The sequence below is a fragment of the Mastomys coucha genome, unplaced genomic scaffold (assembly GCF_008632895.1).
Source record: "Mastomys coucha isolate ucsf_1 unplaced genomic scaffold, UCSF_Mcou_1 pScaffold7, whole genome shotgun sequence".
Lineage (NCBI taxonomy): Eukaryota > Metazoa > Chordata > Mammalia > Rodentia > Muridae > Mastomys > Mastomys coucha.
The window spans coordinates 78116491-78141109 of NW_022196913.1; the positions used below are offsets into that span (position 1 = coordinate 78116491).

The 24619-nt window shown below is 39.4% G+C and overlaps 1 protein-coding gene across 38 annotated transcripts in view; it reads left to right on the forward strand.

The window, feature by feature from the left end:
• Rims2 (regulating synaptic membrane exocytosis 2) overlaps window positions 1-24619 on the forward strand; it is a 516004-nt gene that overhangs the window by 27981 nt on the left and 463404 nt on the right. For 3 of the 38 annotated variants that reach the window (XM_031358682.1, XM_031358684.1, XM_031358686.1), the window contains exon 1: window positions 19341-19586. The exons of the other annotated variants lie outside the window; for them this stretch is intronic. In XM_031358682.1, the coding sequence (XP_031214542.1) occupies window positions 19549-19586 (38 nt within the window). In that variant the 5' untranslated portion in view covers window positions 19341-19548. Of the gene's footprint in view, window positions 1-19340; window positions 19587-24619 lie in introns of those variants that run through there. 38 annotated transcript variants of the gene reach the window in all.

Genomic DNA, 24619 nt, shown 5'->3' on the forward strand with positions numbered 1-24619 from the left:
TGGTGGAGCATGTGTCCTTGTTACATGTTGCAGTATTTTTTGGGTATATGCCCAGGAGTGGTATATACCCAAAATTTCTTTCTTTCTTTATTTCTTCCTTGACCAGGTTATCATTGAGTAGAGTGTTGTTCATCTTCCAAGTGTATGTGGGCTTTCTGTTGTTTTTGTTATTATTGAAGGCCAGGCTTAGTCTGTGGTCGTCTGATAGGATGCATGGGATTATTTCAATCTTCTTGTATCTGTTGAGGCCTCTTTTATGACCAATTATATGGTCAGTTTTGGAGAAGGTACCATGAGGTGCTGAGAAGAAGGTATATTGTTTTGTTTTAAGATGAAATGTTCTATAAATATCTGTTAAATACATTTGGTCCATAATTTCTCTTAGGTTCACAGTGTCTCTGTTTAGTTTCTGTTTCCCTGATCTGTCCATTGCTGAGAGTGGGGTTAAAGCCTCCCACTATTATTGCGTGAGGTGTGATGTGTGATTTAAGCTTTACTAAAACTTCTTTTATGAATGTGGGTGTCCTTGCATTTGGAGCATAGATGTTCATCATTGAGAGTTCATCGTTGTAGATTTTTCCTTTGATGAATATGAAGTGTCCTTCCTTATCTTTTTTGATAACTTTTGTTTGATAGTCAATTTTCTTTGATATTAGAATGACTACTCCAGCTTGTTTCTTGAGACTATTTGCTTGGAAAATTGTTTTCCAGCCTTTTACTCTGAGGTAGTGTCTGTCTTTGACATTGAGGTGCGTTTCCTGTATGCAGCAAAATGCTGGGTCCTGTTTACGTATCTAGTTGTTAATCTATGTCTTTATATTGGGGAATTGAGCCCATTGATGTTAAGAGATATAAATGAATAGTGATTGTTCCTTCCTGTTATTTTTGATGTTATTTTTATTTTTTTGTGGTTATCTTCTTTTGGGTTTGTTGAAAAAAATCACTTTCTTGCTTTTTCTAGGGTGTAACTTCCTTCCTTGTGTTAGCGTTTTCCATCTATTATCCTTTGTAGGGCTGGATTTGTGGAAAGATATTGTGTAAATTTGGTTTTCTCATGGAATATTTTGGTTTCTCCGTCTATGGTAATTGGGAGTTTTGCTGGATATAGTAGCCTGGGCTGGCAATTTTGTTCTCTTAGGGTTTATATGACATCTGCCCAGGATCTTCTAGCTTTCATAGTCTCTGGTGAGAAGTCTGGTGTAATTCTGATAGGTCTGCCTTTATATGTTACTTGACCTTTTTCCCTTACTGTTTTTAATATTCTTTCTTTGTTTAGTGGATTTGGTGTTTTGATTATTATGTGATGGGAGGAATTTCTTTTCTGGTCCAGTCTATTTGGAGTTCTGTAGGCTTCTTGTATGCTCATGGACATTTTTTCTTTAGGTTAGGGAAGTTTTCTTCTATAATATTCTTGAAGATATTTACTGGCCCTTTAAGTTGGGAGTTGTCACTCTCTTCTATACCTATTATCCTTAGGTTTGGTCTTCTCATTTCATCCTGAATTTCCTGGATGTTTTGGGTTAGGAGCTTTTTGCTTTTTGCATTTTCTTTGACTGTTGTATCAATGTTTTCTAAGGTGTCTTCTGCCCCTGAGATTCTGTCTTCTGTCTCTTGTATTCTGTTGGTGATGCTTGTATCTATAACTCCTGATCTCTTTCCTAGGTTTTCTATCTCCAGGGTTGTTCCCCTTAGTGATTTCTGTATTGTTTCTATTTCCATTTTTAGATCCTGGATGGTTTTGTTCAATTCCTTCACTTTTTTGTTTGTATTTTCCTGTAATTCTTTAAGGAATTTTTGTGTTTCCTCTTTAAGGGCTTATAGCTGTTTACCTGTGTTCTCCTGTCCTTCTTTGAGGGAGTTATTTATGTCCTTCTTAAAATCATCATCATGAGGTGTGATTTTCAATCAGAGTCTTGCTTTTCTGGTGTGTTGGGGTATTCAGGGGCTACTGTAGTTAGAGAACTGGGTTCTGAAAATGCCAAGTAGCCTTGGTTTCTGTTGCTTATGTTCTTGTCCTTGCCTCTGGCCATTTGGTTATCTCTGATGTTAGCTGGTCTTGCTGTCTCTGACTGTGGCTTTTCCCGCCTGCAAGACTGTGTGTCTGTCCTCCTGGGATACCAGTTCTCCCCAGGAGAGATTTTGACCTGTGGCACAAGGTCAGCTCCAAGGTCCAGATGGAAACTGGAAAGATCCTGTCTGCGGCTGGTCTTTGGTTCTTGTGTCCTGATGTCTCTCAGTGGGTCTCTGTTGGGCCAGGTATTTGACAGAAGTAGTGGTCTTATCTGTGCTCACAGGTATGTCAACACTCCTGGGAGACCAGTTCTCTCCGGCAGGAATTTAGGTATCGAGAGCTGTGGTACAGGGTCAGCTCAGGGGTGCAGACAGAAACCAGAAAGATCCTCTCCTCAGCTGGTCCTTGGTTCCTGTGTTCTGGGAGGGTCCCTTTTAGGCCAGGAATTTGAAGAGAAGTGGTGGTGTTACCTATGCTCACAGGTGTGTAGGCACTCTTGGGAGACCAGCTCTCTCCTGTCGGTATTTGTGTATATAGCTCTGTGGCACAGGATCAGCTCTGTGCGCAGTTGGAAACAGGAAGACTCCTGTCCCAGGCAGCTCTTTGGTTCCTGGGTCCTCAGGGTTCTGGGTGGGCTCCTCTGGTCAGCAGGAGTGTCAACACTCCTGGGAGGCTCGATCTCTCCTGGCACCACCTGGGTCTCACTTCATCTTTTTATTATAAAATGGAACTATTACAATAATAGACATTAAAATGAAATAATTCTGTATAATAATCATATTGCCTTCATCTGTCCATTTGTTTCCGCTTTTATTTAGTGTATGTTCATTCTTTGTGTGTATGGAAGTCAAAAGTGAACTCATGGAATTATTTTTCTCTTTTACCATGTGGATCCCAAGATCAGGACTCAGGCTTTGAGCCAAATGCCCTATTGCACTGGTCCAGACCCCCCCATTCTTATTCATTCTTTTTTTAAGGTATATTTTATTCTTTTCTTTTCCTTTTCTTTCTTTTTTCCTCTCTTCCTTTGTTTCTTTCTTCACTTTACATCCTGGCTCTAACCTCTCCTTACACCTCTCCTCCCAGTCCCACCCTCACAAATTCCTTCCTTTCCCTATTAACCCTTCCCTTTGCCTCAGAGAAGGGGAAGCCCCCCTTGGGTACCACCCTTAGATATCAAGTTGCAGCAGCACTAAGTGCATCCTTCTCCACTGAGATCCAGCCTGGCAGTCCAGCAAGGGGAAAGGGATCTAATGGCAGGCAAGAGTCAGAGACAACCCCTGCTCCAATTGTTAGGGGACCCACATGAAGACTAATCTGCACATTTGCAACAAATGTATAGAGGGCCTAGGTCTAGGCCATGCATGCCCTTTGGTTGGTGGGTCAGTCCCTGTGAACCCTTATGGACCCATGTTAGATCACTGTGTAGGTCTTCTTGTACTGTCTTTGACCCTTCCAACTAGCTCAGTCCTATCCCCTACTCTTGCACATGACTCCCGGAACTCCTCCTGATGTTTGGCTGTGTGTCTCTGCATCTGCTTCCATCTGTTGCTGCATGAAGCCTCTTACTAGACCACCATAGATTAAAACTGGACTTCAACAACAACAGAAACCACCAAAACAACAGAAAGCTTACAAACTCATGGAAACCAAACAATACTCTATTTAATGACCACTGGAGTAGGGAAGAAATGGAGAAAGAAATGAAAGACTTTCTAGAATTCAATGAAAACGAATGCACAATATACCCAAACTTTTGGGACATAATGAAAGCAGCGATAAGTGGAAAGTTCATAGCATTAAGTGCCTTCATAAAGAAATTGGAGAGATCTCATACTAGCAACTTAAAAACATGCCTGAAAGCTCTAGAACAAAAAGAAGGAAATACACTCAAGAGTGAATGGCAGGGAATAATCAAATTCAGGGCTGAAATCAATAAATTAGAAACAAAGATGCCAGACAGTAGTGGTGCACGCCTTTAATCCCAGCACTTGAGAGGCAGAGGCAGGCGGATTTTTAAGTTCAAGACCAGCTTGGTCTACAGAGTGAGTTCCAGGACAGCCAGGGCTACACTGAGAAACCCTGTTTAGAAAACCAAAACCAAAACCAAACCAAACCAAAACAAAAAAATAACCCCAAGAAACAAAGAGATAAATACAAAGCATCAATGAAACCAAGAGCAGGTTCTTGAGAAAATCAACAAGATAGACTAACCCTTAGCCAAACTAAATAAAAGGCAGACATATAGCATCCAAATCAACATTCTATTTCTTTTCTTTTTTTAATATTCTATTTCTTAATATGGAGATTTTCATTGCAAATTTAAAAAAGCCCAATATTCTGTTGCTTACTTTTAGCTTTCCCCTCATCTTTGTTCTGTTATCAAGTTAAATATGGAAGGAACAGCTGTTTCCTGGATTCTTAAATTTCGCTCACATTTAGTATCTGTATTAGTAGTTAGTGGAGATATGGGGATAATGATGACCTTTCAACATAGTGGGAAATTCACAATTCTAACTGATTTCCTGTTCTTAAAAACCATTACTGTTTAATTTTGTATATGTGTGTCTGCCACTGTACTTGCGTAGAGCTTATAGAACCACTAGCAGGAGTCAGTTCTCTCTTATTCTGTGTGTCTAGAGATCCAGCTCCAGTCACCAGGCCTGATGGAAAGCACATTTACCCACTTAGTCTTACTGGCTCCAGACTTCCTAATGTGAGAGCTCTTAGCATTTCCCCATAGAAGTAGTCTTTCCCCCACCTCTTCCCATTTCTTCTCCATTCTCTTTATAAATTTTTAATAGAATAGTTACATCACTTAACACCGTCCCTTTCCCCTTCCAGCTCCTCCCAGTTACCCTCCCTTTCGCCCTTCTTATTGTCTCCTTAGAATTGATAGTCTTTTTCTTTATTATTGTTACATGCATATGTATATGTATAAGTATGCACAATAGATGCAAATATAACTAGCTGAGACTGTTTTTGTTTTTTTGTGTGTGAATATGGCTTCAGGATGACCACTTTACATTGAGCAACCAATAATGGGACTCATCTCTGGTAAAGGCTAATTATCATTCTCCCAGTAGTTATTAGTTGCCTGTAGTTTTTTGTCCAGGGGTAATACTCCACAAAAATTCCTCCCTTTTGTGTTAACATGTCTGTTGATATTGTCATTGTAAAGCCTTGTTTATGTAGTCATGTCTAGGACTCTTTTACTCCAGGTTTTCCTGTATTCTGGCTCTCAGAATCTTTCGACCGCCTCTTCTGTCATAGATGCAGGAGCTCTGATGTAGATGTATCTGTTGGGTCTGGGCCTCCCATGCTTTGTTGATGTCTGGATTGTGTCCAGTTGTGCTTTTCTGCGATGGTTTCCATTTACTGTAAAGAGAGGCTTCTTTGATGAGGGGTGGTAGTTACTTACTGTGGAATAAAAATAAGATTTAGAATAAATAATTATACCAGTCTAAGAATTAAGTAATTATGTTGGTTGAACAGTGTTGGTAACAGTGTCTTTTCTAAGGTCCATGACCTTACTAGCTTCAGGACGTTTACTAGGTTTCTAGTACCAGGCATGTTTCCCCTCTGTTGAGTTAGACAGCTGTGGTTGCCACTGACATATCAGTACTACTTACTGCATCTTTATGCATATTCTTCCATGCTGGTAATTGCGGTTCATAGGTGTGCAGCTGAGTAAGACTTTTTACTTGCTTTCCTCTCTTGGCAGCTGGCATAATATTTTCTGTAACATGGAAGCTAGATTGCAGGAAAAATTTCTATTGTTTTTCTTTTCTTTTTTGTATTTATAAGAACAGTATGACTTTTTGTTTGTTTCCGTTATTTCTTCCTTAGTTTCATCTTCAACTTTCAAGTAGCATCCGATATTTTCCTAAATAAATGTTACCTCTTTCTTTCTTTCTTCCTTCCTTTCTCTCTTTCTCTCTCTCTCTCTCTCTCTTTCTCTTTTTCTTTCTTTCATTGTTGACCTTCAATTAGTCCCTCAAGCTGAGTGACTAGAAGGGGACTGAATGGCTATTACAAGCAGTTTTTATATTTCTCAGGGGCACAGGTTACATTATCAAGGTGACAGTTCAAACTTATTGGCTAAGCATATTGACCTTTAAATCTATTGGCTAGCAAGCATGACATGCATTTGAACTCTACCTGGGACTTTCCAGAGGGTCAGGTGACTATCAGTACATTCTGAGAATTTTTACTCAAGAATGTTCCTATGGGCAGAGAATGGAACTTGGCCTAGCCTTGACCCCAGGCAGGAGGGTAAAGTTGTAAGGAGGGTGTGGGATTGGAAAAAGCCCTTAGAGTCCCTCAATTCTCCCCTTTTCTTGTACAACTCCAATCCTGGAGCTACACTCAGGGGTCTTGGGTAACTAACTCATATTCTTCAGGTCCTGTTCTCAGGGTCTCATATTGTTGGCACAGGACCATCAGATGTACTGTTCTTATTTTCTCTTTTATGAAGGCTGTAAGCTTGTCCAATATGCAGAGTCCAAAGGTCAACAATAGCAGGAGATCAACTAGGGGTCCTAACAAGGTGGATATGAAGATGGTTAACCAAGGGGAGGAGTTAAACTGAGACTTAAAACTAGCACTGACTCTGTTCTCTTTCTCTCTTACAGTTGGCTAGCCCTTATCTTACCTTGGCCATTGAATCCTTAACTACCCCCAGAATGGTTTCCAGTATGTACTTCCCGATGTTTCACACCCCCAGGTAGCACATAAAAAGTGGTTTCCCCCCCACCCGAACTGATGGGCCTGCTGTTGGCTTCTCTCATCTCATACATATATGGGGGTTTCTCACAGGACATTCTTCAACTTCCAGTGTTCGCACCCTAAGCTTCACCCCCAAGGCTGCTTCTGGGATGCAGTTTAGATTTACAAGTCCCTTGTTTCCCACATTCGGGTAATCCTTCCCTGTGTCTCTAGGGTGGGGTGAAGGTCCACTGCTAACTTACAGAGATCAAAGACAAGGTCTGGCCAACAGGTATAAGGTGGGTGTTCCTCTGTAGTGTACCAAGCTATATCCCCAGTGGCTGAGAGTACTTGCCAAGTCACTTTGGTAGGGTTGTGGGGGTGCTGAGGCTCAGGAAGGGAAGAAAGATACACCATAGCCATCCTGTGGTTTCTCTGGCCTTGCAGAAGGGTGGGTGATCTTGAGCTTGAGGGGATTGCTCAGGTGTCTGGCTGCTATCCAGTTGGCGTCAGGTGCAGGTGCTGGTCTGACATGAGTTTCGTGAACCCATCCACTTTAATGGAGGTTGGGGGTCAACAGTACCAGGAGTAGCTCTTTCCACTTTGATTCTAAGTTTTCAGCATGATATCACTTAACATATACCCAATCTCCAACTTGGTACTCATGTGGAACCTCTGGGGTACCTGCATTATACAGGGCCACTAAGTGTAGGCCACAATTCCTGGTGGCTGATCTGGAAAGCTTGCAATCGAGCTTCAAGATCCTTGTCAGCCTGAAAAGTCACTCTGGGGGTGGGGAGTCAAGAGCCAGGGTCAAGGGAGTGGGAGTGTCCCACACAGGATCTCAAAAGAGGTCAAGTTAAAATGGTAGGGGGTGTCCACGGGAAGGAGCATCACCCAGTCAGCACCAGTCTCCAAGGCCAATTTAGTTAAGGTCTCTTTTAGGCTTTTGTTCATTCTCACTACCTGCCCTGAGCTCTGGGAATGGTATACACAATGGAGCTTCCAAATAGTCCCCAATATCTCTGCCAATCCCTGATTTACCTTAGAGACAAAAGCAGGACTGTTGTCTGATCCAATTACCTTGGACACTCTGAACTTCCAGAAAATTTCCTTTAATGTCTTCTTGGCTACCATGGTAACTGTTTCTTGCTTGGTGGGGAAAGCCCCAACCCATCCAGAGAAAGTATCCACAAATACTAGAAGGTATTTGTAACCATATTTTCCTGGCTTAACTTCAGTAAAATTGACCAATATTCTCTAGGCCATTCGCCCCAAGGTCTTTTGCCCTATTTACTCTTGGCCGCATAAGTATTCACCTGCTGGCATACCTTACACTGTTCTACTATCTCTCTGTCCCAAAAGCTGAGGTCCAATATATATACTTTAGATTCTTCAACTGCTTGGACAAGCTTTTCATCCTCTAAGTGAGTCCATCTGTGCATTTGGCCTAGTAAGTCTTTTACTTGCTTTCTGGGGAGTATAGTTTTTACTTCTTGTGTGCCCCATTGCTCTTCTCTCTCTAGGTAATAGTTGCTAGGGTGACTAGTGATTTGAGTCCTTTCTTCCATATATTTTAAGTGAGGCCATCCCTTAGTCCAGTCCCATGTCCCAGCAGGTATCTCTTGTAGGCCCATAACTGCATATCCACTTCTTTAGCCACTTGATCTGCCTGGTTACTGCCTCGGGCCACTGAGTCTCTTCCCTTCTGATGTTTTGGGCAATAAATAATACAGTTACCAGCTTCATCAGGGCATCCAAGAGATCCAAGATTTCCTGTTTGTTTTATTTTATTTTATTTTTTTCGAGACAGGGTTTCTCTGTGTAGCCCTGGCTGTCCTGGAACTTACTCTGTAGACCAGGCTGGCCTCGAACTCAGAAATCTGCCTGTCTCTGCCTCCCAAGTGCTGGGATTAAAGGTGTGCACCACCACTGCCCGGTTCTGTTTTTTTTTTTGTTTTTTTTTTTTTTTAAATTTCTTTTCCCACTGATGTGAGCAGTTCTCTCTTTTGGTATATATCCCCGTGGATGTGGGCTGTGGCAAAGGCATACCTGCTATCCGTGTAGATGTTAATTTTCTTGCTGGCCCCAGTTCCAAAGCTTTGGTGAGGGCAATTAGCTCTGCTTTCTGCGCTGACATGTTGTGGGGTGGGGTGGTGGAGGTTCAGCCCAGATGACATTTGTGCCATCCACCACAGCAGCACCTGCTTGTCTCTGACTTTCATGGAGAAAACTGTTCCTATCTGTAAACCAGGTAGCCTTGGCTCCCAGCAGGGGTTGGTCAGAGAGAGGTCTTTCCTCCATCTATGGGCTCTCCTTTTGGACCATTTAGTTGTGCCCCTTCTGGAAGGAAGTGTAACTGGGACCCCATCTTGGAGAGTAAGTCTCACCAACAGAGGGTAAGGACAGTCTGGGATGACCATAAATGAATGGGATACCCAGCCCATCCCTAGGTCCACTGTTCTTCAGGTAGTCATGAATAATTTTGGTGCCAGTGGCTCCTTGGACCCAAGAGTTTTTCTTGAAAATGGAGCCATCAGCTTGGAGGAGGCCTGAGTATTGAGCCCCTGTGTCCACCAGGAATTGAGTGGGCTTCCCCTCTACTCTTAGGGGGTCCAAACCATGTCTCCCCAAATCATTGTTTTCACCCAGGGCTAACACCTTCATCGTTTTGGGGCGATTTCCCCAAGGCTTGGGTTTCCTAACCCCAACTTCTGTTTGTTGGGGCACTATTGGGCCTAGTGATTCCTCTCCTTGCAATATGCGCACTGGTCCTTTTTAAGGGGTTGAAGCCTCTATTCTCTGCTTTCCCTAACTACTGTAGCCAAGACTCTCTGTAAATTCCTTTCCTGTAGCTTTTCTCTTTGCATCTCCCTTTCATCCTCTTCCTTTCTCTTTCTCTGCTACTTCTTCTCCTCTGTCTCTCTGTTATGGTAGATTTTCTCAGCAATCTGCACTAAATCCCTCAACGACTTATCCTTTAGTCCCTCTAGCCTCTTGAAGCTTTTTCCTGATATCTCTACTAGCCTGGTCTATAAAAGCCATAGTCACAGTAACTTTGTTCTCCTCGATGCTGGGGTATTGTATACTGACGGAATGCCTCCATGAGTCACTATAGAAAGGCTGTGGGCGACTTGTCTGGTCCCTTCTTAACCTCATGTACCTTGGTCAAATTGGTGGGTGGTCATGTAGCCCCCTTGAGACCTGCTAATGGAGTCTGGCAGACCTTAAGTAAGGTCTACCCCTTACCTTCTGCCATATTGAAGTCCCAATCAGGTCTAGTCAGGGTGAGCCCGCTGTTGTTGACAGCTTGGTCAATTAATGGTGTCCCCGTGTCCAAGGGGAACATTCTTTCTGGTTTCCTGCATTATCCTCTCTCTTTGGTGGTAAAGAGCACTCTCATGGGTTCTTGGATATCATCCCAAGTGAGTTGATGAGTAAATAAAACAGTCTCAAAGAGATTAATCAGCCCCTTGGGGTTACCTGAAAAAGAGGGGATTGTTGGGCCTTCCAGTTGTACAAGTTGGCCAAAGAGAAGGGCCATTATTGCCTGGCCTGATTGCCATCCTTATCTGTGGGCCCGTAGACTCAGGGTGTGTGTGTGACTGTTGTATTGGATGAAGTGACCCTTTTGCTCTGAGTTCCCATGGCCAGACCTAGTTCTGAGAGTCCCTCCTCACCTTCCCTGCTTGCTGGGGTCGATCCCTGAGGAAGGGCCGTGGGAACTGGGGCCATGGTAGTGAGTAAGGGTGGAAGATCCATCAGCAGCAGATCTGCTGTGGAAGGGTCCTGGAGGAATGTTTTTTACAGACTCTTTGGTCTCTACAAGGTTCTTCTCCTTCATGGCCAGGACCTTTGAGAGTCTTGGAGACATAAAAGCTTTTATCCAAGATGGGGGGGGGGGGTGTCCTCCATTAGATCCTTCCAGGTAACCATATAGGGCACTTGGTCTGAGTGCCAGAGGGATCCTGGCCTAAAGACTCTTCCTTTACTGCTTTGATCACCTGCAAGTCGAAGGTCTCTACAGTAGCTATCCTACTCTGAAGGTGGGCCATTTGAGGAGCAGAGAGTAACTAACTTGCCCTTCTTTACTACTACTGACAAGTTTTCTCCTCTTTCTATAACTTCCCTCCATTGGTTAACTAGGATGTTTAATAGGGTAGATTCAGGCTGTCCCATGTCCAAAAATATCATCAGTTCAAATCCAAGAACACAGAACGAGATAACCAACACCAACAAATGCAGAGAAAGACAATCAACACAGTTTTCCCGTGCCACCGGTGCAGAAACCAGGTTATTTTTATAGCAAGGCTTAGTCGGCTCTTGCTGATACTGTTTTGCCATTTCCAAAAGAAGCAGAGTCCTCCCCACTCCCTCTCTGGTGGGTTGGGGGGAAGGAGAGCGGAGGCTAAATTGTTCTCCAGACTCCCCATGAACACTTTGTTAAGGCGTGTCTGCTCACTGAAGTTGATTGCAGGGGACCAGAGGCTTTCTAGCCAACACCTTGCTGGAGAGCCAAAAGTGAAAGCAAAACACCTGGAGACAAACACAAACACCTACGAGTTGGCACCTGTTGCCCAGCTCAGTCTTTTTCCTCTGATAGTCTAGTTGGTCACTCAGGGGTCTCCTTTAATTCTGGATGAAGCCCCCAAATGTAAGACCCGACCCTCTGTCAGTGGTACGTACTTTGAGATGCCCCGAGTGAAATGCAGATTGATGCAAAAGCAAGAGGTTTATTTCCTAGTGGTTCAGGTTGACCTTCAGTTAGTCCTTCAAGGCGAGTGACTAGAAGACAACCCAGTTTCTTTTTAAGGAAAAATCTGTAATATAATTTGTTAAAAGATTTTTTTTCCTTCAATTTGCTGTATTGGGTTCTCCTGTCCCTTTAGCTTGGGACCTTATGCACATTAATTAAAGCATTCCATTACTAAACTGAATCCCTAGTACGATATGGTTTTTCAGTAAATTACTTTTCAATAGAATTTAATTAGCTTTTGGTGGATTCTTGAAGATTTTAAGATGTGGACTTACTAAATCTGAATACTATTAACATTATGGGTAAGAGTTCATTGCATCTACTTAGCAGAAAGCTTAATATGAATTGGGCTGATATTAAATTTAATTTCAGCAGTTCTTTTTCTTAGTTTCATAAGGAATAGAGTGATTTTACAATAAAAAAAATCATGTCTTGGGGTATGATGGTGCACACCTTTAATCCCAGCACTCAGGAGGGAGAGCCAGGCACATGTCTATGCGTCTGAGCCCAGTCTGGTCTACATAGGGAGTTCTAGGACAGCTAGCACTATACAGAGAGACTCTTGTTTGAAAAAAAAATCAAATAAAATAGTTGTGATTTTTGGTATCTTAATTACAGTATCATATCAGTAGTGTAGTGTTTATTTATCTTCTATAGTGTGATAATAAAAAGGTCTAGACTAAAATAAAACTGTGAACTTGGTGGCATTGATAGTCTTCTTAGATTTTCTATTTAATACTGTTTTTTGTGGATGATATTTTCATTTGAGCATCTAGTTTTTCTCTACTCTTTAATGTCTCCATAGCCTTTAGCACATGTGAAAAATATTAAAAAAATATGTATTCTAAATGGCAAATAATAATAAATAAGTAACTTTAAGTAAATAAATAAATAATAAAGTTATAGTTATGACCTTGAGCATATTACCTGGAAACCAACTGTCAATTATCGACAACATTTTCTAAAGAAATGAAGGCAGTAATTATGTATGATTATTGTGTTAGTCTTTCTTGAGCTCAGCATAGTATCTGCTAGAATGTTGGCACTCAGTAATAAGTAATTGAAGGAATTAAGCACAACTTCCTTAAAGAATTTTATTAGAAAGGGGAATAATTTAATTGTATTAAAGTATTTTAATAACCAACCCTGATTATAAATTAGAATTAATCATTTTGTGTGTCATGAATTAGGAATATGTGTCTGGTACCCGACTAATACAGAAGTAGAGGCTCACAGCCATCCATTGAACTGAGTACAGGGTCCCCAATGAAGGAGCTAGAGAAAGGACCCAAGGAGTTGAAGGGTTTGCAGCCCCTTAGGACAAACAACAATATGAACTAACTAGTACCCTCAGAGCTCCCAGGGACTAAACCACCAACCAAAGAGTACACACGGTGGGACTCCTGGCTCCAGCAGCATATGTATAGTAGAGGATGGCCAAGTTGGTCATCAGTGGGTGGAGAGGCCCTTGGCCCTGTGAAGGCTCTGTGCCCCAGTGTAGGAGAATGCCAGGGCCAGTAAGCAGGAGAGGGTGGGGTGGCAAGCAGGGGGAGAGGGGAGGGAACAGGGGTTTGTTTTTGTTGTTGTTTATTTGTTTTTCTTTCTTTTTTGTGCTTTTTTTTTGGAGGGGAAACTGGGAAAGGAGATATTGTATGACATGTAAATAAAGAAATGTGTTTGGTGAGTGTGGTATAAGGGAGTGAGCAGAGAGAGAAATGGGGAAGTACACAGATAGTTCATGTTTCTCTTTGTCTTAGAGAGGAAATGACAAATGTCTTAAGACTTTTGAATTCATTTTACTTTCCAAACTGTGCATATTCTACTTTCTTGTGCTACCTGTTATAGGTGGGGAAGCTGAGGCTCATTTCCACTTCTCCTGAGGTTATTAGATAAGAACATAGGTAAGGAATGTTAAGAGTATAGGACAGTCTTGTCCAAAGATTAATAGTGTGTGTGTGTATGTTAGAGAGGGAGATGGGGAGAGAGTGAGGGGGAAAGGAGAGACACACACACACACACAGATATACATACATACAGACCAATAGACAGACAGACAGACAATATATACAACATACACACACACACACACACACACACACACACACGCAGAGAGAGAGAGAGAAAGAGAGAGAGAGAGAGAGAGAGAGAGAGAGAGAGAGAGAGAGAGAGTGCGTGCGAGGTACGAGTGAGCATTACATGTTTTGTGGCTATTAGATGGTTTGTGGCTATTAGATGTTTTCTGTATATTTGTCTTGAGGATAAAAGCAGATAAATAGAGAATTAAACTGTAGGCAGAGAGACTTCTGTGGCACAGCACAGAGTTTGATCCTATTCTGAATATAATGGCAGTATAAACAGAGCAGATGAGAGGGGATGGTTTGTGGAGAACTCGAGATGGTAGATATCTGAATAGAAGTAGGAGAGGAGCAAAACTCTAGCTCAAATAGTACTTTTGAATAGATGTGGCATTTGGTCTGTACCCTCCAAATAAATAGATTTTCTTTAAAGCTTCAGATGCGTTAATGGAATCATTTTATTGCTATCTTGTAAACCATTTAATAGGCTTGTTGTTTTGCTTGTCCATTGATGCTATACAACTGAAATAATATATGAGATAGAATCTGAAGAAAGATAATCAAGCTGGGCATGGTGGCACATATCTGTAATCTCTGTACTCAGGAGGCAGAAGTGCTGCAAGTTTGAAGCCATCTAGGTCTACATAGTAAATGCTAGACTATCCAGTACTAAATATTGAGAGCAAATCTCAGAAGAGCAAAGCAAAACGGGAGAAAACACCCGTTCACTCAACTACTTAACTAACCATGTAAAACTTATACATGGACACAAATAAAACTTCAAATCCAAACCGAAAATTCAAACCAAACCAACAAAGAAATCCAACCAACTAAACAACAACAAAACAAAAAGCAAAAAATAAAAAGAAAGGTCCACATTTTAATTTTTATCTAAAGTAAAATTTTATTTAAGTTTGATATTGGAGCTAGGATGGTTTGTTTTTTACTCAAGTGTGTGTTGTTTTTATTAAAACATTTTATAGGTACTAACAATTATGATAAAACTTTCTATTTTAAGAAAGTTTCTGAGGAAATTCTTAACTTTTGTGATTAAACTGATTATTTAAATTTAGGTTGGTCAGGTTTCTTTTGCTCTGGATATTATTAAAGTGACATAACTATCATTGGCATGCTTAATAGGGAAAACAGAAAATAAGAGAATATAAGGAGTTATAGTGGATGAATGACAGAGGGCACAAGGGAAAAAAGGGGACAGAAGTACAAAAATGACAGAAAAGGAAATGTCATACCACTAAAGTTGTGTAATTGAGAATACAAAAGCCCTCCTGAAAAGAGTATACTAAATGTGTTATAACCAAAGAAAGTTTAACATGGGAAATTAATTAGTATAAATGTTTATTATCTGTATATTTTCTGAAAAGACCAGCAATCTAAGGAAAGCCTCAGTACTCGTAGGCTGGGAGATAGCTGTTAAAGCAGTGGGTTTAATTGCTGTGCTGCTGAGGTCATTGTAGGACTACTGTTACCTGGGAAGCTGCAGGTCTATTGACTCAGAAAGCATTAGTCATGTGGATGGTACTAGACTCACCTCAGATCCTGTGCTTACTCATTGCTACCTCTGCCAGAACTACCCTGTGATCCTAGGAGCCTCTTCTCTGGAGACAGTTTTGGCAGATGAGCTACTGGCAAGTAGTGTGTTGAGTCTGAGGATGTTTCAACACATGGACCGCTCCACAGCAAAGAAGACCAGCTGTTGCAGGAAGTCTTAAAAAGAACCAGCAGACTTCCTGCACTACTGCTGGAAACTCTCTGCCCCAGTGGTGATTCCGCTGCATCTGCCTCTAGACTAGCCTCAGCAGTGACCGATCATGATCTTCTCAGCTCTGTTTAGCTTGTCTCTGGAACCTCTAGTTCCTTCTCAGCCATAACCCCACTGTGGACCATGGTCCCATATTCCAGTAACCCAGTAAAACAAAACTCTAGAAGCTTATAATTAAACAGTCAAATTTATATATCAATAAATTCTCAATTCACAAGATGCCCATACAATAATTTCAGAGCCAATTGATAATGATAAAAGCTAGATTAGAAAAGTTATCCAAATTATTCTATTCTTTATAGCTACCTGTGACTATTTAAAGCCATGCAGTATTTGAATCTTCTTTCTCTCCCTCTATCTTCCTCCCTCCTTTCTCTCCTCTGTCCCTGTCTCTGCAACTCTTAGCTCTGCCTCTGTTTTCCCTGTCCAATCACAGGCCTCCTGCTAAGCTAATATTTAAACTAATTGGGAAAATCCTGCCACATATCACCCTTTCTATTTAAATAAAAATAAACTTTTCTCTCAAAATATAAATTGAATACAACTATTACCATTTTGTAATTTATAAAGTACAAGATAGACCTATCACCCAGTCCATTTTTGTCAATAAAATAGAACATTGTCATCTGTCCTAACTAAAAGACTTATAATTCTACACCTGACTTATGTCCTGGCTTTAGATTATATGCCATCTGAAAACCATCCTATCAATTCTGTTCTCTCAATGTAAATATCCTGGGTTGGCTATGAGACTATAAGTCTTCAACCCCATCAGAAATCCAAGAATGACTAATAATAACTGAAAATATATAGGAAGCCTAACAGTATCCAGAACTGACACAAATTGTAGAGACAGCTGCCTACCTATACAGCCCCAGTAACTCAGGAAGCTGGAGTATCTGTCTTCAGCCTTCTGGCCCAGGATCATCTGACAGACCTTTGAAAAACAGGAGTTATTAAGGACTAGCCTATTCTGTTTTGGCAGAACTAGGCTGTCCTAACCTGTAAATTGTGCCCTTTTTCTGGACAGTATTATGTCTATAGGTGAAATGAGGCAATTCTTGTCTAGTGGCTGTCTTGCCACAACTGGAGCAACTCCATTGCTGCTCAATTTCTTCTTTGAATCCAAGACAGGGAATGCTGTCAGGAGCAGACTTGTCTTAACAAGTGAATAAATAACATTAATTGTCCATTCTGTGGATTTCTGACATTTTTGAAAACAAACTATCTATGTAAAGTAATCTGGACTGTTCTCCATTAACTACTCTCAGCTATTTTAATTAAAATATCTGAAAACACCCTAACAATAAACTCAGAGCCACACATTTGCTATTTGGCCCTTAACTCACAGGCATCTCAGATCAGATTATAATAACAGTTATAGAAGGACTAGGTCCAAACCTTGCACTTTTAAAATTTTTGTATTAATAGAAGAAATTTATACCAATGAACCCTTAATTTTGCATCAAAATAAATTTTGTACCAAAATAAGAAATTATGACTTCAACTTAGTAACAATTATAAAGATTTCTACCAAAAGAGATTATGGTTATACAATCAATTCTAGCTATTTCCTCCCTGTTCCAATTATGACCATTTCTAAATTCCCTAGAAAACCAACCTATAATAACTACTTCCAGCCCCAAAGCTCACGGAACTGGGGCAATGACTCTTCATAACTTCTTCAAGCTGAATATGGGCATTGAGATATTTTGAAGGGGGGTGGAAGGATAGGGAAAATAGGGGAGTTGGTTGGCCTTAAGAAGGCCACACCAATGATTGATTTTCTGATGTCTGTGTCTTGACTGGATCCAGCTGAAAGTCCAAGACATCAGGAGTACAAGCATATCTGATGATGAGACTCATCAAGGCTGTATATTTTGTAATATACAAATGTCAAAACAAAATTTTAGTCTCATTAACATATCTTTTTTGTTTGATTCTCTGGAATCCAGTCCTCTGGGGAATCTAGCTCATGATCATAAGACTTTTAATCTCAAGGCTGTGGGTTCGTGTCTCACGTTGGGTGCCACCTGTTGTGGGAAATACTAAAAAGGACTAACAGGCTTCCCATGCTTCTGCAGGCAACTCTCTGCCCCAGCGGCAATCCCGCTGCATCTGCCTCTTGACTAGCCTCAACAGTTTTCAGCTTCATTTTGCTTGTCTCTAAAGCAGTAGTTCCTTCTTAGCCATAAACCCCCTGTAGATGATGGTCCTACATTCCAATAACCCAATAAAACAAAACTCTAAAAGCTTATAATTAAACAGTCAAGTTTATATATCAATAAATTCTCAATTCACAAGATGCCCATACAATAATTTCAGAATCAATTAATAATGATAAAAGCTGCCCACCTAGATTAGACAAGTTATCCCAATTATTTTATTTTTTATATTTATAGCTACCTGTGGGTATTTAAAGCCATATGGAATCTGCATCTTCTTACTCTACCTCCATCTTCCTTTCTCCTTTCTCTCTCCTCTGAATCTTCTTCAATAGAGCTTCGGATGAGAGACGTGAGCTCTCATATATATTTAACAAGATATAAGTACTTGTTAAATCAAGATGTGCACATTAGCTTTTGTTGAATAGGGTAAGTGGTCATAGGATAAGATACACTCCCAGGAAATTGAAAACGTAGAACAGAACAACTGTGAGCCCCTCTCCAGCCTCCTCTTTCTCAATGATGGTCTACATGACTTCTGCACAATGTCATGGTCAGGAACTTGGTTGTGGGATCACTTACAGGGTTTGTCCAGGTATGTGGTAATAGTCTGCTGTGGCTGCTGCCACTGGAGCTGTAGCTGATGAGTGTTCTGAGTTTACTGAATACTGTCATTGTCCCTGCAGGAACCAGGACCAGAGGGAAAATAAACTTGACTCCCTTCTTTTGCCATCCAGTTCTCTTAAGTTCAGGATGTAATTAGATACAAGGTGCCAAGAGAGTGTTTTAGGAATGCTGTTGACAGGTTTCTAGCCTTGCAAGGAGGGCACGGAAAGTAGGAATAGCATTGAGAAACAACAAAGGGATCACAGGAAGCACTTATAAAATAGGATTATTTGATCATATAGGAGAAAATCAACAAAAAAATTATTTTGTAACTTTTCTGAATGTCCAGACAGACCTTTTTATTAGTTTGATTTCTTCAAAAGAAGTGATAGTGATATATGGGCTAATAGAAAAACTTTGAAAATGAGATAATTCTCCACTGAAATATCTGAGTATTTAGTTACAAGAAATGGAAATTGATCTTGTAACCAGACCTTCAATTGCAGTACTTGGAGCCTGAGCCAAGAGGACTGCCGAGAGCTTTAGGCTAGCCTAGGCTACAAAGTCAGACCCCATCTCAAAATAACCCAAACAAACAAACAAACAAAAGGACTTTGTTTTACTTAAGTAGAAAATATATTTGTTATAAGTTCATTAGATGGGTTAGCTGTGAGTAGCTGGTTTGTAAACTAATAGATGGCCTCTTTGGTGTGCTACCTGTTGCTTGTATTGACCAGCACCAGTGTTTGTTGCTTGAGGTCCATATTATCATAGGATAGATTGGTCAAGTTTGGGTTAGTTGCTTGCTCTTAGATATAGAAGTCTTGACACCTGGGTAGACAACTACAATGTTATTGTACTTAATAATTAGAGACTAAATATACTACTGTATTTAATAATTAACACTAGCTTCTCAAAGAAAATTTGAAATGTAAAAAAATGATTACCAGGCAAGACAAAACTACAAGTTATTTATTATTTGAAGCTATTTTAGATTAGCAATAGGTAGCTCAAAAATCATAGCCCAAAGTGCTTGTGCACTTGATATTTAATGGACACTCTGATCTGTTTTTTTTTTTTTTTTTTTTTTTTTTTTTTTTTTTTTTCTGAGACAGGGTTTCTCTATGTAGCCCTGGCTGTCCTGGAACTCACTCTGTAGACCAGGCTGGCCTTGAACTCAGAAATCCACCTGCCTCTGCCTCCCAAGTGCTGGGATTAAAGGCCTGCACCACCACCACCTGGCTCTGATCTGTTTTAGTAGTACCTTGGAGGAAGTTGTCATTATTATCCTCATTTTACAGATGAGAAAAGTTGAGAGGTGCACTTCTGATGATGGTGAATTAGGCAATTTGGACTAACCCTTCTACTGAGAGCAACTAGAAAAACTGGATCAAATATAGAGTTCATCTGTTTGAGAGTATCAGAGAGCTAACACAGCAGTGACGGCTATGGGGACAAGATCCTGGACAAGAAGGAAACCTAAAAGGTGAGCTGGGAATGAGAGGCTTCTTTCCCCTGTGGGATGTGTTTCCAGGAAAGATGGCTAAGAGCCTGAGAAATTAAGAAGAGCTTTTGATATGCTAATGAAATTGGGCTAATACAGCTAGTTTGTAAGTAAGGTTTTCTGGTATGGAGACTGTCTGGTGAATCTCCAAGCTTTGGGCTGAGACCTGGAAGTCTATACTTCAGTAAACATGAGTCAGAAAGTGAATGGTGTAATGCCATCTAATGTACATGGTGGTATACATCTGTAATTGCAGCAATGGGGAAGTAGAGGCAGGAGGCTCAGGAGCTCAGTGTTATTCTATTGAGTTCAAAGCCAGCCTGTGCTACATGAGATCCAATTTTAACAACCAAACAGTCAGCTTATATGACAAAGCTGAGCTATGATCTTGAATAGAGATGTCTAGGAGGATTGTTAATGAATCTGATTCCCAGTCAAAGAGGGGTAAATCTTTCCTGACAAAGTAGAGTCTCATGCATAATCTCAAACATTTCTACCATTAATAAATATATAATGTCAGTGCTGGAGAGATGGCTTAGTGGTTGAGAGCACTGGCTGAAGACTGGGGTTCAATTTCCAGCATCATGTGGATGCTGGAACCATCCCTAACTCCAGTTCCAGGAAAATCTATACCCTCTTGTGACCTCTGTGGGTGACCTTGCCAGGCATGCAAGTGGTATACATACATATACACAGGCAAAACATTCACAATTATAAGTAAATAAAATCTAAAAAATTATGAAAATATATAGTTTTACAAACAAAAATAAGCATATAGGAGGTAAGATCATAAAACTGAAACTAAGAAACAACATAATAGAGGATACTGGTATGGGAAAATATGTCTAGTAAAATACAGAAATACAGTTTGAGGGAAGAAAAAGGAGAGAATTAAAGAGATTTACTATACACAACTAGAATTTCAGAAGGACAGGAGAAAACATGAGATTTTTAGCAACAATGGTTGAGACTTTTCCCCCAAACTGATGAACACCAAGTCATTGATTTGCAGTGTTCCAAACTCAAGAAAGCTAAGTGTAAGAAAAACCTTAGGTAAGCACATACACACACACACACACACACACACACACACACACACACACACACACACACACACACACGCCCTGTATAATTTAAAAATTATACAGAGGAAAACAATACCAACTTTCAAAGTATCTTCCATAAAATCCATGCTGAGTCACAATAGTAAAGTGGGATGTATAAGGTTGGAATGACGTCTTCAAAGTGTTGTGGAAAAAGAAAAATATGTTTTTAAAAAAGGAGACAGGGTCTTATTGTATTCAGATTGCTCCAATAACTGGGCTCCAGCGCTTTGCCTGTCTTTGCCTAGTGGTACAAATATGTGCCAATGGACCCAGCTTGAAGAAAGACAAAAATAACTAAACTTTATGTTCTGTAAAAACACCCCCTAGAAATGAAGCAGATTAAAGGGCTTAAGGCAGATTAAAGAAATATAATAGCTGAAATGTGTCACCAACTTCCCACAGTTAAGAACATACTTATGGGAAATGATCTTAGATGGAGGGTAGAAATCAATAAAAAAGTTGGAAAAATGGAAATTTAAATTGACTATATAAACAATTATGACTATCTGGGGTAAAATATATGTCAACAACAGTCTATTCATACAATAAGACAGATAAAAGAGTTAAATTGTATAAGTTATGTTGTCAGGAAGAGGTTAATATACATGATAGTTTGATAAAACAATACATATGATAATTGATGTGTTTATTTATAAATGATAGTTGCAAAATATATAACTTTCAAACTAATGCATTGGTAAACCAGAAAAATACAATCAATTGAAAAAGATAAAATAAACACGGGCAGCAGAGAGCAAATGGCAGCGAAGTTTTGAACTCAAACTTAGTGGTAAGTTAACTAACTGCCGCTGGGTGGGTGAGATGGGATGTGCTACCCGTGAATTCTACACCAACCTGGGAGCTCAAAATTAAACAAACAGCTGTACATACATTCATTGTTACAAATATTGGCAGAGTAGATAAAAATCCCACTCTCATTATCTTTTGTCAGAAATGAGTTTAAAGTCTCTTACATGTATTGAAAATATATGAATGTAGAAAGGTTAAGAAATAAAGCGATGTTAAAATAGATAACAATTATCAAAAATAATTTATACCATAAGAACTTTTATACTAAAACTTGAAATTATTGCAAGAAAAACTTTATGGACAAAATTTTATTCAAGGATATAAATGTAAATATTACAATGCAGGAATTAGAAAATAACAAGAAATTAAAAATATATTTTCCAGGAATGTAACATTAGTTCCATTTTTGGAAATCTGTGTAATTAACAGCATTAGCTTTAATAAAGGAGAAGAAAGCTATTGTGGTAACATTACATGCAGGAAGTGGACTGGGTAAATCTTTATTATCCATTTGATTAAAAAAAAAGCTCAGCAAAGTAGAATTTGACAGAACTGTAGTTGAATATAAAGTAATACAAACTATCGTAGTGCCAGTGCTTTATTGATTATTCACCAGTACAGAGAGGTCAGAGAGATAGCAGTTAGGGATTGGGAAAAATAATACAGTTTTTATCAATACATGTTGGTATACAGTGAATTTAAAAAAAGCACAGATATACTATTAAAGTTAAAATTTTATTGGAGTTTTATGATATACTCCATAGTTATAAAAAGAGTATATTTCTATATTAAAAACAACATTTGAGGGGCTGGAGAGATGGCTTAGATATTAAGAGCACTTGCAGCTGTTCCAGAAAATTGAATTTTGCTTCCCAGTACCCATATCAGGCAGCTCGACCGACTGTAACTCCAGCTCCAGCTATGGCTTCCATGGGCACCTACACTCAGGTGTACAACCCAAATGCAGATACACACACCCCTACACATCATTTAAAATATTAAAATAAATCTTTAAAAATTCCCACCTGAAAATAATGGGTTTAACATATGTGATTTACATCAAATGAATGGAGAGAAATCTAAGAAAAGGTTTATAAGCCTTTAACACCTAAATTATGATACAATATTTAGAGAAATTAGGGAACAATAATGTTGATGGAATCTCCATGCTATCCAAATGCAAATTTCCCCCAAATTTAGTTTAAACTTGATGAAAATTTTAGCAAAATTTAGCAAATGTAAACAAACTATGTTTACATTAAATGACAGATTGATCCTAAGATTTATATGGAAATGCAAAGCCCCCTAAATAGTCAGACACTCTTAGAGGAACAGAGAAAGAAACTGACCATAAAGGAAGTGATTGATATATTATATTGCACTGGAAAGAGTTATGTTTTTAATTATTTTATTTTATTTTCATCAAACAAAGCATCTGGAGATCTTTGATTATAGGCTTAGTGATATGTGCCCGGAATTCCAATATGTAGGAGGCTGACTTAAGATTGCTTGAGACCAGGAGTTTGAGACCAGAATGAACAACATAGCAATGCTCTGCCTCAAAGTAAATGAACACCAGGGTACTTTTAGAAGTGTACAAAGTTTGAGAACAGAATATATTTAAAAATTTAAGTAAAAATATAACTTAATTGGAAAAACCACACTTATTCTAGCCTTTAAATATAGATATAACAGGCACTAATTTTTTCTAATTAGCTCTTTTTGAAAAATTTTTAGCACAGTTGTTCAAGTAGGCTCTTCTAAAATTGGTTTCTGCCTGTAGAAGACTTGGTGTATTTAATTACAGGAAGCAATGGCATGCAAGCCAAAGGGACTGTGCTCTGTATTTACTTACTCTGCTGCTGCCACATCATCTATCTCTCTAGGAGAACTCATGATGCTCAAGACATTTTACCTTTTGATTTATCACAGGGTTGGAAATCATATTGTTGGGTAGGTGAATGAATGCTAGTTAGGTTGGCATGCTACTATTTAGTGGCAATCTATAGAAACATGGTTGTTATAGTGCAGACATCCTTTGATGTTTCTCGTTAGGCAAAGTTGCTTTATTCAAATACTGGAGTCAGATTCCAGAGACTATGGAGTCTGAAGTCTCCATTGAGAGTGTATGATGGCGAATGAGGACAGGGTTAGGGTAAGGAGCGGCTCATCTCCCTTTCTGCCGCTTGGCTACATTTCATATCAGGATAGATTTCCTCTATGACTCCTTTTTACTCTTACTGTGTTATTATTCTGTTATTTAGAGAAACATTGATTTTTAACCCACTTTCTGCATATGATATCAGCGATTTCATATTTTACGCGATTAAGAAGTTTCAACAGCATATATTCCAATAACATTATTATATATTATGACTTTAGATTTATATTTGCTATACAAGACACATTTAGAACGAAAACAGTCTTATTTGAAATCGATTAAGAACTGACAAATAACCTGCTTTGGACAGAATAGTCACTAGATGCTGGCTGGGTTCTTTAGATTCAGACCAGTAGTCTAGATTTTTGGGAAGTGTAGCTTTGACTTGGAACATTTCTATGCCATCTATTAATGTGGCATTTGCATGTCATTTACTCTGGAAAGCTGTACTTAGGGTTCTGCTACCTTGAAAAGTTATGAGAATTTAGTAAGAAGACGTGAAGTATATAATAGAATATATAATTCTCATTTTCCATTGCTAATTATTTTTTGTCCTGTTCTCTCTTTAATAATATCTCAGAGGACTCTTTATTCAATTTCACATGACAAGAAAAAGAATTGGCTAGAGACAGCGCACTTTGTAATGTTTAATAATTAACTGAAATTAATTTAGGTATAAATAAATATAATCAAATGCAGTAATGCACGTGCTATTACATGCTTACTTCTTCTCCTTAAGCTATGGTGACATACCTATCCAGGTGTAGTTAATGATATAGTTTTTTGGTATTTTATTGTCCACAAATATGGCCTTCTGTTTCATTCAAATAAACATCTGTTATAGTATAGAATTTTGACTCAGTTGGTCTGAGATGTGGTCCTCGGAGTGAGGAATAAAATTTTTTAAGATGTTTTGATCTCTTCATTTCTACTTTCAT